The sequence below is a fragment of the Sus scrofa genome, chromosome 2, assembly GCF_054392235.1.
Source record: "Sus scrofa isolate SSC_HxYL_T2T_F1_AM1 chromosome 2, Sscrofa_HxYL_maternal_Yorkshire_Landrace_v2.0, whole genome shotgun sequence".
NCBI lineage: Eukaryota > Metazoa > Chordata > Mammalia > Artiodactyla > Suidae > Sus > Sus scrofa.
This window is the reverse complement of record NC_139384.1, coordinates 88,589,146-88,603,965: the sequence shown is the minus strand read 5'-3', so window position 1 is coordinate 88,603,965 and position 14,820 is coordinate 88,589,146. Positions and strand designations below refer to the sequence as shown.

Here is a 14,820-nt window from a genome sequence, read left to right as displayed (position 1 = left end):
GTTAATTATAAGGGAATCCACATCAGGCTACCCTCTGATTTCTCTACAGAAACACCACAAGCCAGAAGAGAGTGGCAAGTTCTAAAATAGAAAAATTTGCAACCAGGAATAACTACCCAGCAATGATATCATGTAAAATAGAAGGAAAAATAAAGAATTTCTCCAACAAACAAAAAATACAGCTATACTAAACCCATTCTAAAAGAAGCATTGAAAAGTCTCCACTAAATAAGAAAGAAATAAAGAGATACAGGATGGAGGAGATCATAGTTGGAAAGCAGTTACCTAAGTAAGCCAATATACAAGTCTAAAAGGGGAAAAAAAAGAACCTGTAAGAGCAATGATAAACACAGGAACAGCAAAAGGATAAACACGAAGTTCTAAAAAAGGACATCAAAATCATAAAATGTGCGGAAGGAAAGTAAGAAAATACTGACTTTTGTTTTTTGTTTTTTTTTTTTTTTAAAGAATGTGTTTGAGCCTATGTGATTATCAGGCTAAAAGTAGCAGGTGTAGGAAGGGGTTACCATACTTGAAAAAGAGGGCAACCACAAATCAAAACCAAATAATACACTCTCAAAAAACTAAAAAAGAGGACACAAGCATAAAGAAAAGAAAACTATCCAACGAAAAAAGAAACAAAGGAAAAACATAAAATCAACTGGAAAACAAGGTTTAAAAGAGCAGTAAATACATATTTATCAATAATTACCTCAATTGTCAGTGAACTGAATGCTCCAATCAAAAGACAGCACAGCAGACTGGATAGAAAAACAAGAGCCTGCAATATGCTGCCTACAAGAAATTCACCTTAGGGCAAAGGACACATACAAATTGAAAGTGAGGGGATGGAAAAAGGTATTTCATGTTAATAGAAATGACAGGAAAGCAGGAGTTGCAATACAAAGTAAGACTCTAAAACAAAGGTCATCAAGAAAGATAAGGACACCATTAATGATAAAGGGATCAATTCAAGAAGAGGGTATTACACTTGTCAATATATAATATAAGAGCACCCAAATACATTTAGCAAATACTAACAGACACAAAAGGGGAGATTGATGGGAATACAATAATAATAGGAGACTCTAACACCCCACTTACAACAATGGACAGATCCTCTAGACAGAAAATCAATAAGGAATCAGAGATCCTAAATAACACAATAGAACAGTTAGATTTAATTGATATTTTCATGACATTACATCTAAAAAAGGAGAACATACATTTTTTTCAAGTGCACTCTAGGATTGACCACATACTAGGGCACAAAAATTACAGCAAATTTAAAAGTGTAGAAGTTATTTTAAGCATCTTCTCTGCCCACAATGGCATGAAACTAGAAATCAACCACAGAAAAAGAAATGAGGAAAAAAAAAAAAAAAAGAGGCTAAACAACATGCTACTAAAAAAATAGTGGGTCAATGAGGAAATCAAAAAGGAAATTAAATACTTTGAGACAAACAACAATGAAAATACAACTATTCAAAATCTATGGGATGCCACAAAAGTAGTTCTTAGAGGGAAGTTCATAGCAATGCAAGCATTCCTCAAAAAAGAAGAAAAATCTCATAAAAAATTAACATACCACCTAAAAGAATTAGAAAATAAGAGAACAAACAAAACCTAAAGTCAGCAGAAGGAAGGAAATCATAAATATCAGAGAGGAAATCAATAAAATATAGACTTAAAAATAATGGAAAAAATCAATAAAACCAAGAGCTAGTTCTTTGAAAGGGTAAACAAAATTGACAAACCCTCTGGCCAGATTCACCAAGAAGAGAGAAAGAACCCAAATAAACAAAATAAATGAAAAAGAAATCTCAACAGATATTGCAGAAATTCAAAAACCGTAAGAGAATACTATCAACAATTATATGCCAACAAATTTGACAACCTACAAGAAATGGAAAACTTTTTTAGAGGCCACCAGAACTGAAGCAAGAAGAAATGGAGATCATTTGAACAGACTGATCACTAGAATGAAACTGAATATGTAATAAACAATCCCTATGAACAAAAGTCCAGGACCAGATGGCTTCACAGGGTAATTCTACCAGACATACAACAAAGAACTTACACCTGTCCTCCTTAAACTTTTCCAAATGATTAAAGAAGGAACACTTTCTATGAAAGCCACCATCACCCTAATACCAAAACCAAATAAAGATACTACCAAAAGAGAAAATAATACACCAATATTTTTTGTGAAAATAGACACAAAAGTTATCAACCCAATTTTAGCCAACTGAATCCAACAACACATAAAAAAGAATATACACCAAATGGGATTCATCACAAGGACGGTTCAAAATATGCGAATCAATACTATACACCACATTAGCAAAAGTAAAAAAATGATTATCTCAATAGATGCAGAAAAAGCATTTGACAAAATCCAGTATCCATTCATGATAAAACTCTTACTAAAGTGGGCATAGAGGGAACGTGTCTTAACATAATGAAAGCTGTTTATTTATGACAAACTACAGCCAATATAATACTCAATGGAGAAAAACTGAAAGCCTTCCCACTAAAATCTGGAACAAGATAAGGATGCCCACTCTCACCACTTTATTCAACATAGTGTTGGAAGTCGTTGCCAAAGCAGTCAGACAAACAGAAGAAATAAAGTATCCAAATTGGAAGAGAACAGGTAAAATTGTCACTCTGTGCCGATAACATGATACTGTATATGGAAAACCCTAAGGAATGCACACAAAAACTACTCGAACTGATCAACAAATTCAGCAAAGTAGCAGGATATAAGGTTAACATTCCGAAATCAGTTGCATTTTTGTATACTAACAATGAAATATTAGAAAAGGAATATAGAAAAAATACTTTTTAAGATTTCACCCCCAAAAATTAAATACTTAGAAATAAACCTAAGGAGGCAAAAGACTTAACATGCTGAGAACTATAAAACCTTAATCAAGGAAATTAAAGAGGATTCAAAGAAATGGAAAGATAACCCATGCTCCTGGATTGGAAGAAATAATATTGTTACAGTGGCCATACTACCCTGAGCAATCTAAAGGTTTAATGCCATCCCTATCAAACTACCCAGGACATTTTTGACAGAACTAGAAAAATCCAGAAATGCATATGGAAACATAAGAATTGCCAAAGCGGAGTTCCCGTCGTGGCGCAGTGGTTAACGAATCCGACTAGGAACCATGAGGTTGCGGGTTCGGTCCCTGCCCTTGCTCAGTGGGTTAACGATCCGGCGTTGCCGTGAGCTGTGGTGTAGGTTGCAGACGCGGCTCGGATCCTGCGTTGCCGTGGCTCTGGCGTAGGCTGGCGGCTGCAGCTCCGATTTGACCCCTAGCCTGGGAACCTCCATATGCCGCGGGAGCGGCCCAAGAAACAGCAACAACAACAACAACAACAACAAAAAAGACAAAAGACAAAAAAAAAAAAAAAAAAGAATTGCCAAAGCAATCCTGAGGGGGAAAAAAAACAGGAGGCATAACTCTCCCAGATCTCAGACAATATTGCAAAGCTACAGTAATCAAGACAATGTGGTACTTGTACAAAAACAGACATATGGGAGTTCCCATTGTGCCTCAGCAGTTTCCAAATCTGTTACCCATGAGGATACAAGTTTGATCCCTGGCCTTACTCAGTGGGTTAAGGATCTGACATTGCCATGAGCTGTGGTGTAGGCTGGCAGATGCAGTTCCAATTTGACCCCTACTTGGGAACTTCAATAATATGCTGCAGGTGTGGACCTAAAAAAAAAAACCAAGACATATGGACCAATGGAACAGAATAGAAAGCCTATAAGTAAGTCCAGATATCTACTGTCAGTTAATCTTTGACAGTGGAGGCAAGAATATAAAATGGGAAAAAGACAGTCTCTTCAGAAAGTCATGCTGGGAAAACTGAACAGCTGCGTGTAAATCAACGAAACTAGAACACATCCTTACACCATGTGGAAAAAATAATTCAAAATGGCTTAAAGACTTACATAATACAAGACAACATAGAACTCCTGAAAGAAAAGATATGCAGAACTTTTTCTGACACCAACCATACAAATGTTTTCTTAGGTTAGTCTCCCAAGGCAATAGAAATAGAAAAAAATAAATAAACCAGTGTGACCTCATCAAACTTACAAGCTTTGGCACAGCAAAGGAAACCATAAAATAAAAAGACAACCTACAGAATAGGAGAAAATTGTTGCAAACGATGCAACCAACAAGAGCTTAACCTCCAGCATATACAAACAACCCAATCGAAAAATGAGCAGACTTCCTAAATAGACATTTCTCCAAAGAAGACATACAGATTTCCAAGAGGCACATGAAAAAATGCTCAACATCACTAATTATTAGGGAAATGCAAATCAAAACTATCATGAGGTACCACCTTACATTGGCCAGAACGGCTGTCATTAATAAGTCTACAGATAACAAATGCTAGAGAGGACGTGAAGGAAAGGGAACCCTCCTACACTGTTGGTGGGGATGTAAATTGGTACAATCACTGTGGGAAACAATATGGAGTTCCTTAGAAAACTAAGTATAGAACTACCATATGATCTAGCAGTCCCACTCCTGGGCATATATCTGGACAAAACTTTCATTCAGAAAGATACAGGCATACCTATGTCCATTGTAGCACTCAGTATTCACAATATCCAAGACATGGAAACAACCTGAATGTCCACTGACAGATGAATGGATTAAGAAGACATGGTACAGGACTTCCCCTGTGGCTCACATCATAACTACTCAGCATTGTCTCTGCAGTGGCTCTGGTTTGATCCCTGGCGTGAGAACTTAGTTTAGCTGTGGTGTGACCACATTTTTGTTTAAAAGAAATAGAGGAGTTCCCGTTGTGGCTCAGTGGTTAATGAATCCGACTAGGAACCATGAGGTTGCGGGTTTGATCTCTGGCCTTGCTCAGTGGGTTAAGGATCTGGCGTTGCCGTGAGCTGTGGTGTAGGTCACAGACGCGGCTCGGATCCCATGTTGCTTTGGCTCTGGTGTAGGCTGGCAGCTACAGCTCCGATTAGACCCCTATCCTGGGAACCTCCATATGCTGTGGGTGTGGCCCTAGAAAAGGCAAAAAAAAAAAAAAAAGAAGAAGAAAGAAATGTGTTGCAGATACACAGTGGAATACTACTCAGCCATTAAAAGAAGCAAAATAATGCCATTTGCACCAACTTGGATGCAACTAGAGATTCTCATACTAAGTGAAGTAAGTCAGAAAAAGACAACACCCTATGCTGTCACTTATATGTGAAATCTAAAATATGGAGAAAATGAACCTATCTTCAGAAGAGAAGCAGAATCACAGACATAGAGAATAGAGTTGTGGTTGCCAAGTGAGAGGGATGGACTAGGAGTTTGGAGTTAGTAGATACAAACTATTATATTTAGAATGCATAAGGGATGATGTCCTATTGTATAGCACAGGGAACAATATCCAGTCACTTGTGATAAAACATGATGGGAGATAATAAGAGAAAAAGAATGTATATTGTATATGACTAGGTAACTTTGCAGTACAGCAGAAATTGCCATAACATTGTAAATCAAGTAGATAAAAATTTTTTAAATTGTTATTCCCCTATGAATAAGGTGGTTTTTCTCTGGTTACCTTCCAGAACTGTTTGTCTTTATTTTTAGGAATTTAATTAATATATTGCCTGGTGTAGATTCCTTTAGATTTGTCCTGTTTGGGTTTTGTCAGCTTCTTGAACTTTTAGGTTTAGATTTCTTGCCAAATTGAAGGAGTGTTCAGCTGTTACTTCATTTCTTTAGTACTTTTTCAGTCCTGTTTTCTTTGTCCTCTGCTTCCATAACTCTGAGGACAAGAATGTTAAAATTTGTATTGTGGTTCCACAGGTCCTTGTGTTTCTGTTCATTTTATTTAAATCTGTTTCCTTTCTGTTATTCACATTGGGTGATTCCTATTATTCTGTCTTCCAATTCACTGATTCTTTCCTCTGACCTTCTATTCTGCTATTTGAACCCATCAAATTTTGTTGTGTTTGTTTGTTTGTTTGGAGTTTGTTTTTGTTTTAATCTTTTTGTCCTTTTAGGGCCACACCCATGGCATATGGAGGTTCCCAGGCTAGGGGTCTAATCGGAGCTGTAGCTGCCAGCCTACACCAGAGCCACAGCAATGCCAGATCCGAACTGCTTCTGCGACCTACACCACAACTCATGGCAACCCTAGATCCTTAACCCACGGAGTGAGGCCAGGGATCGAACCCGCAACCTCATGGTTCCTAGTCAGATTTGTTTCTGCTGTGCCATGATGGGAATTCCCTATCAAGTTTTTTATTTCATTTATTCTATTTTTTCAGCTTTAGTATTTCCATTTGGGTTTTTCTGTTTTATTTGTCTACCAAGACTTTTTCTTTGCTGAGTCTTCCTGGTTTTTTTCCACTTACTTCAGGCATGTTTGTAATTTCTCATTGATGCAGTTTTATTTTACCTTCTCTGTTTTGATCAGATTATTCTAATGTTTCTATCATCTCAGTGTTGGAGTCTGTTATCTTTTTCTTTCAGTTTGAAATCTTCATGGTTCTTGATATGATCAGTGATTTTCACCTGAAACTGTACATAGCCTATAAGACTCCAGATCTTATTACCTTTTCTGGTTTTCTCTAACACTACTATGGCAGGAAAAATAGAGAGCACCATCTCCTTACTGTCTGGGGCGAAGTAGGAGTTGAGATTCCACTTAGCCTTTGTTGACACCTGAGAGTCAGCTGGGTGTAGGTGGCAGTTTTTGCTCCCTGTGTTGTCTCCATAATCACTGCATTGGAGTGACCTCATTACTACTGGGAGATGATAGAAGTATTGACTCTCCTCAGCCTCCTCTGACATCATCCCCAGAAGGGAGATGAAGGAGCACCTCATTACTGTGGGTTGAGGTGGAAATCCAGGCTTCCCTTCGTGATCTCTTCTGATACCACAGAGTGGAGGAGGAGGAGCTTTGTTACTGCCTGGAAGGGATAAATGAACCAGCTCCCTAGCTGGCCTTCTCTGACACTACCCTGCTAGGTTTGTTGGGGCACCTCCTTACTTCCTTATAAGAGTGAAAGTCTAAGCTCCCTGATTGATTGGTCCTTGCTGGCATAACTAGAGAAGCCACCATGTGTGTTTCTTTAGTGTTTAGGTAGAGTAGAGCTGTAACTATCTAAAGGTTTTGTTTTGTTAGGCTGCCCTTTCCATGTCTTGGCTTTTGTTTGATTTTTTTTTTCTTTTTTTTTTTTTTTTTTCCTGTACTCATTGGTGTTTCCTTGTTGCTGGCTTCTTTATCTCCATGTCTGGGAAATATAAGGCAAATAATAAACCCAAGGAATTCACCACTGTTGTTTCTCAGGTCCTAAGGTCTTTGGCCATTCTGCCTTCTTACCACATTTCAGAGTCTTATATTTGTTTACACTTGATTATAGATATTTTAGTTGTATTTAACAGGACCAATAGGGAAAAGTATGTTTATTTCATCATTCCAAAAGTGACTTCTCTCATTCACTTTTGTTCCTTAGTTCTCAGCACTCAATATCATGTTTTAATTCCAGCATTGTGTTGTACTTTTTACCTTTATCCTATGTATATTACTTTTTCAAGCAATGAAGAGCAGATTAATTTTAAATTTAAAGGAATTCCAAAAACTAAGGAGGCATTGGAGGAAATATACCATTTGGCTTCATGCATTTATTAGAGAGTCAAAAATAAATGTTTGGATGAGCAATGAAATCCTGCTATAAAGCACAGGGAACTATATCCAATCACCTGTGATGGAACATGATGGAGGATAATGTGAGAAAAAGAATGTGTGTATTTGGGAGTTCCTGTTGTGGCTCAGCAGAAACAAATCTGACTAGTTTCCATGAGGATGCAGGCTCAGTCCCTGGCCTCACTCAGTGGGTCTGGGATCTGGCATTGCTGTGAGCTGTGGTATAGGTTGCAGCTCTGGCTCAGATCCTGCATTGCTATGGCTGTGGTGTAAGCCAGCAGCTGTAACTCTCATTTGACCCCTAGCCTGGGAACTTCCATATGCTGAGGGTGCAACCCTAAAAAGCCAAAAGGAGGGGGGGTTAGATATATACATATGTGTATAACTGGGTCACTTTGCTGTGCAGCAGAAATTGATGGAACATTGTAAATCAACTATAATGAAAAAAATAAATGTTTGAGATGGTTTTTAACCTTATAGAAAGATCTTAGAAGGGAAGGTAATATAGTTGGAAATAGTGGTTGCCTCTAAATATGTTTTACACTAGAAAAGTAGTGAAAAGATAGCATTAGTGTAGGCCTTTAGAATGGGATGCTAACCTGGTACTGAGGAGTTTTTAGTAGACTTCATTTTCTCAAGATAACCTTAACATAGGGAGAGGTAACTTTCAGGTTATAAAACTACCTGTCTCATTAGATTGTGACTAAATGAAAATTACAGGGCTCTGGTAGTTGTAAAGAACTGTACACATATGGGGAAATGATACTATTGTAACTTGTCTTCCTGCAAATACATACTTTACACTTACTTATAGGAGCATGTTTTTACCGTTACAGTTTTTAAATCCTAAAGACCTTAAGGGTCAACTAACTTAGCTATTCTTCCTATCCATGAGTTCAGCTTTTAATGAAGGATACTCTACTACCTCACAGGTTGGAACATTTCATCTTAAATCGTTCCGATGTTTACCAACCACTTCTCTTCTGAGCTGGCTTTCCTCTTATATCCTATCCTTTAGTCCTCATTCTACCTTTTGAGCCTTTGAGTTCGCTCTTTCACAAAAGGAAAATAAAAACACTTTTTTCTCTGTGCTGAGATCATTCTTATATAGCCTACCTTTTTTTTTTAATTTGGAATGGCTAAGGTGTTTCATCATTTTGACTATCTTCAATCTTTAGAATTTATTAGTCTGTCTTCTTTCCTTTCTTTCTCTCTCTCTTTCCCACACTCCCAGTATATGGAAGTTCTTGAGCCAGTAATTGAATTCAAGCCACAGATGCAACCTACAGCACAGCTGCGCAACGCCAGATCCTTAACTTACTGTGCCGCAGCAGGAACTCCACAGCCTTTTTGTGTGTGTGTTGTCTTTTTATGGCCACATCCACTGCACATGGAGGTTCCCAGGCTAGGAGCCAAATCAGAGCTGTAGCTGCTGGCCTACAGCACAGCCACAACTACACCAGATCCCAGCTGTGTCTGCAACCTATATCACAGCTCATGGCAACACCATATCCTTAACCCACTGAGTGAGGCCAGGGATTGAACCTGTGTCCTCATAGATACTAGTCAGATTCATTTCCACTGAGCCACGTCCAGAGCTCCCTAGTGTTTCTTAAAGTGAGGCATTGATAGGAATTTTGCTTTCAAAACTGTGTACTATACAGTTATTTCTTGTATGTAAGAAATCCTGAGAGGATCTTAGAATGACAGATACATGTAATTCATTTCATTTTCTTTCGTTTTTGGCACTTATGAAACAGTGATTGAATTTACAGATAGATCACTGTCCTGTGGTTTTCTCCCCTTTTAGTGGCTTATCTTAAGGTCTGTCCTGTCTTATTAATTTTATTCATTGGAATTTTTAAAAATCTAAGTGCTGGACTGCATTTTTTGTTAGGATGTGGTCTTGTTATTTTTGTTTCATTCTTAAATTTTGATTCATTATATTGTCTGCCAGCTTTCTTTGCCTAGTTCTTCTTCCCCCCCTTCCCCAATCTAGTTTCACTTATGAAAGTGTTGATGAGGCAGGGTCAGATGCAGAGCACTGTTGCATATCTTCTAGATTAACATCAGTCCGTTAATAATCATTTTTTGACTACCTGTATAGAACATGAATGATTTTTACTCTTCATGCCAAAAACTGAAAAAAATAATATTTTCTCTAGTTTGATATGTTAATATATATGTAGTTAATATTCACTATTATAAGATGATCTAGTGATTTTGTATATTTTTCAATTATTAAATATTTTAGTACTTGTCTTGGTTTCATTTTACCTATTTAAAAATATTTCCAGGAAATCCACTTACCCAGGATATTTTGAACCTCTATCTGGAACCAGATGGAACAAGAAGGCTACTGAACTATTTGCTTGATAATTTGGCAGGTACTGCAAAAAGAAGTAAGTGGTCATTTGATTAAACCTTTTTTTTAGAAAGACATATAAGAATACTGTTTAATTTTGTGTTTTATATTCAACTAGTTTCAACAGAACAACCACCTCCAAGATCTTGGATTATGTTACAAGAACCAGACAGAACTCGGCCAACGGGTTGGTAGCCTAATTTTTTTAAATCTTATTTTTACTTGGTCTTTATAAATCTAACAGTATCGTTGGCATGCTTTAGATTATGGGCAGTGTTACAGTAGAATGTTTAAGGTTGGTTTGGTTTGGGGAATAATAATAAAGACTTGTTTACCTGGCCTCTATGCGATACTATGGAAAGTATGGTATAGAGCATACTTCTCAACAAGAGCCGATTTTATCCCCTAGAGGACATTTGACAATGTCTCGAGATCATTTTTTCTTTTTAATTTTTTATTTTTTACAGCCCCACCTGCTACATATGGAAGTTGCCAGGGGTCAAATAAGAGCTGCAGCTGCTAACCTACACCACAGCCATCAGCCACACCAGATCCAAGCCGCATCTGCAACCTATGCTGCAGCTTGTGGCAACTCTGGATCTTTAACCCACTGAGCAAGGCCAGGAATTGATCCTGCATCCTCATGGACATTATGTCAGATTCCTAACCTGCTGAGCCACAACGGGAATTACTGGAGATATTTTTTGATTGTCGCCAACTGGTGGAAGTGCTCCTGGCATCTTGCGGCTAGAAATCAGAGATGCTATAGTGCAAAGCAGAGCCCAACAGCAAAGAATTTATCCACCCACAATGTCAGTGGTGCTGCCGTTGAAAAATCCTGCTATAAAGTGTTCATCAAATTCAGTTATACTAAATTCACCAAAATCTTTCTATATTGTAAGTTTCCAAACTCTGCTGTATTCGTTACATTTGATAAGATTTTAAGATCGCCAAAACACCTACTCAAAAGAGAAATGAAACTAATATCCTCTAATCTTTTAAAATTGTACAAAAATAGTTTGAATACTTCTATGATGTATGCAACAGGTTTTGGTCTATAATATCCCTTTTCTTTCATGTGAATTAATAGTAGTTCTGTAGAAGAAAAGTAGAAATTTTATGAAGAAGCCCATTAAGAAAACTGTCAAATTTCCACATCCCACATTAACAATTGATGAAGTGATGGAGGGAGCACAGACATGAGGAGCCTAGTCTTAGAGAGTGAAGGGCTCAAGGTCTTAGTCTTTTAGCTTCGGAACTTTCTGTGTGTACCTCTGTAGCAGGAAATACATTATTATTGACATTATAATTTGTTTGCATATCTATCCTTCATTATCTGACTTAATTTATGCCGTGTCTGGCATATAGTAGCTTCACAATGAATATATATATTGAATAAAGTCAAACTTAGCATTGAAGTGAAAACTATTGAAATTAATTATGTTTTTTTTTTCCTGCCACGTGTGTGAATAAGTAAAGTTATTTTTCCTACAGCCTTGTTTTCTGTCATGTGCTATAATGTTCTTTGTGATAAATATGCGACCCGGCAGTTATATGGCTACTGTCCATCATGGGCACTAAATTGGGACTACAGGAAAAAGGCCATTATTCAAGAAATCTTGAGTTGTAATGCTGATATTATAAGTCTTCAGGTAAGTCATTAGAAGAGTTTAAATTGCACAAATACCACAACATTGATAAAGCAAAGAGCAATTAGGAATGCATTACACTGACACATTTGAAGTCAGAGCTTTAGCAGTTCTTAAAATACTGACTTTTTCTGTATTTAGAGAATTCTGAGAGTATTCACTACCTGCTTGGTTTTGTAGCACTGTGCTGCCAGATTAAGCAAACGGGTTAAGCTGGGTTTTAAGCGTTTGCTCTGACAGTTAAAATATTCACCTTCCCCTCCCTGTTGCCACCACACACTATTTTTGAATTGGATGACAATGTTACTGAAATTATGGCGTTGTCTAGGTATAATTTTGCTTTACTACCAGTGGCAATTGAAGGGCAAAGCAGAAAGAGCATAGAACCTGGTGCACAATAACTGTATTCTCAGTCCAACTCTCATAATAACATAACCTTAGGCAAGTCACTTTCTTCTTGTGGCCTGAAATTATGATCTGTGGAGGTCCTTCTACCTCTCTGATTTTTGTTCTACGCTAATTCTAAAATACAAGGAAATATGCATGCATTAAAGTATATGTCTTTACTGCTAAACAACAAAGAATTGACCTTGTCAACTGGTACCTCTAAAAGGATAAAGAGGTGTTCTGATTAGTTTCAGATAAATTACATTGACAAGGTACTACATTCTTTATTCTGCTGATCAGTCTTTTGAAATTATTTAAGCTCTTAAACTGCATATAAAGTTTATGCCTAGAAATAATTTTTGTCTTATGAAATAACTTTGCTGTTTACAATTTTTCAGGAGGTTGAAACAGAACAGTATTACAGTTTTTTTCTGGTAGAACTGAAAGACCGTGGCTATAGTGGATTTTTTAGTCCTAAATCTAGAGCTAGGACAATGTCAGAACAAGAAAGAAAACATGTTGATGGCTGTGCAATATTCTTCAAGACAGAAAAGTAAGTCATCTTATATTTTAAAAAGAAATTTTTCTCTGTATTTGCAGGGCTGGGGCCAAGGGGACAGAAATTAGTTGGCAAATAAGAGAATGAGGCATTATATTATTACTCAAGAAAAAATACTGTTGACTTAGAGGTTTGTATTGATTCATCAAAAATGTTTTAGAAGACATTTTCAAAGTGCTGCTGTTTCTTCAGGTGTTTGCCAGGGTTTAACTTCAGTTGTTAATTGAAACACCTTGTAATTGCATTCCATCTGGAATGGTAGGGATTCTTAAGTCCATACTTTGGAAGATGATTGTTTTATAATTACAAGATGAAATAGTCCAACATGAAACTTCAACAGAAGAGGACTGTATTATCCTAAGCTATGAATGTTTTTCAAGATGTTATTTGTGTCTGTAACAGACTGAGAACAACTTAAATGGACATGGGAAGCTTGTCATTAAGTGTGGAGGATTTTCCATAATGTGATTTACATGACTTGATATCCTTTAAGGAAATTTGGGAAAAGTCCATTTTCCACAAAGCTAATTAATGTCTTGGTATTCCCAATTTTATACTTGTGCGTGTTTTTGTTTTTGTTTTAGATTTACTTTGGTTCAGAAACACACTGTTGAATTTAATCAGCTAGCGATGGCAAATTCAGAAGGGTCTGAAGCTATGCTGAACAGAGTCATGACAAAAGATAACATTGGAGTTGCTGTACTGCTAGAACTTCGAAAGGAATTGATTGAAATATCATGTGAGTGACCTTTTCACTTCCTATAAAATTGATCTCTAAAATTTAATAGAAAACAGAAAGTTTGTTATGTTTTAATAGTCTTATCTAACACCTGAAGAAACTCAGAATTTAAATCTTTTCTAAAATACCCTTTTTTTCTGTACCACAAAGCTTAAGATGGGAAAGCATTGCCCAGAAAAGTTATTTCAAATCTTAAAGGGCATAAAGCCAAAGGGAAAAAACAGGTTTCTTGGGAAGACCAAGAATTTTTCACATAAAAGAAATGTCAAAGTGAATATTCATTAAAATAACTGCTCAGAGAGAGGAGCTTCATACACTTCTATAACTTCTTGGCAACAAGAATATTCTATATGCTGACTTCTCTTCCTGACCGACTTATAGTCATTATCTTAAAGTTCTTGAGTCTTGAAAATGAACCACTTATTTCAAGTTTAAAGTATATTTAGAGTGGCTGTCATACCAAGATCTGAAACTTCTGTCCCTTGAGCAACAGTTGGAAAATGGGGTGTTTACCTTGAAGGATAGAAAAAATGAAAGATGGAACATATCAGTGACTGTCTTAACTATATCTTAAGAAACAGGGTGTGGGTTTAAAATTATGACACTCACTTTAGTTCATCTGAACCAAGACTAGAAGTTATAAGTGGACAGAAGTGTTAAAATCAAGCTGTCCCAAATAGAATGAGCTGTGTTTGTTCAAATAGTGAATGCCCTAAGTTGGAAGTACTCAACTCAGAGGCTAGATGTCTATTTCTCAGGTTTGATGTAGGGTAGATTCAGTCATCAGGTGGGAGTTGTTAACTAAATTTTAGGGTTTTTTTTTTCATTCCCAAGACTCTTGAGATATTACTTGCTTTCAGACCCTGTGTGAATATATGGGCTGATGGACAGGTTTTGTTTGTCTTCTTTTTATCTAATATAGCTGGAAAGCCACATCTTGGAACAGAAAAACAACTTATTCTTGTGGCTAATGCTCATATGCATTGGGACCCTGAATACTCTGATGTGAAGTTGGTTCAAACGATGATGTTCCTCTCAGAAGTGAAGAACATTATTGACAAAGCTTCAAGAAGCCTTCAGTCCAGTGTATTGGGAGAATTTGGAACTATTCCACTGGTGTTGTGTGCAGATCTTAATTCTTTGCCGGACTCTGGTAAACACACACACAAATGCTCTTTTATTATGTAGAATATATACTGACTTAAAAAAAGTTTTTGTAATGTGTTGTTTCTGATAATTCCAAATTTCATTAGTCAAAATGAAAATTCAGTTTCTACAGTTTGTAGTGGCAGCTCTGAATCAGGTTAAAACATTTTTTTGTGGAGTAGGGAGACCATTTTGAAAATGAAATTATATTATGAAAAACCTCAGGAGTGAAGGATGTTAATCATCTTCAGTAAGCACGTAGGTGATAAAT

General features: G+C 36.8%; 1 protein-coding gene across 21 annotated transcripts in view; it reads left to right on the top strand.

Annotated features, from left to right (window-relative positions):
• The window catches only part of CNOT6 (CCR4-NOT transcription complex subunit 6), a 153,360-nt gene that overhangs the window by 130,564 nt on the left and 7,976 nt on the right, over positions 1 to 14,820 (top strand). For 13 of the 21 annotated variants that reach the window (XM_085013590.1, XM_085013603.1, XM_085013597.1 and 10 more), the window contains 6 exons: positions 10,002 to 10,106; positions 10,188 to 10,256; positions 11,564 to 11,721; positions 12,504 to 12,658; positions 13,249 to 13,403; positions 14,326 to 14,556. In XM_085013590.1, coding sequence (XP_084869716.1) covers positions 10,002 to 10,106; positions 10,188 to 10,256; positions 11,564 to 11,721; positions 12,504 to 12,658; positions 13,249 to 13,403; positions 14,326 to 14,556 — 873 coding nt within the window. The remainder of the gene's footprint in view (positions 1 to 10,001; positions 10,107 to 10,187; positions 10,257 to 11,563; positions 11,722 to 12,503; positions 12,659 to 13,248; positions 13,404 to 14,325; positions 14,557 to 14,820) is intronic. The other 8 variants (XM_085013604.1, XM_085013601.1, XM_085013595.1 and 5 more) reach the window with 1 other exon arrangement.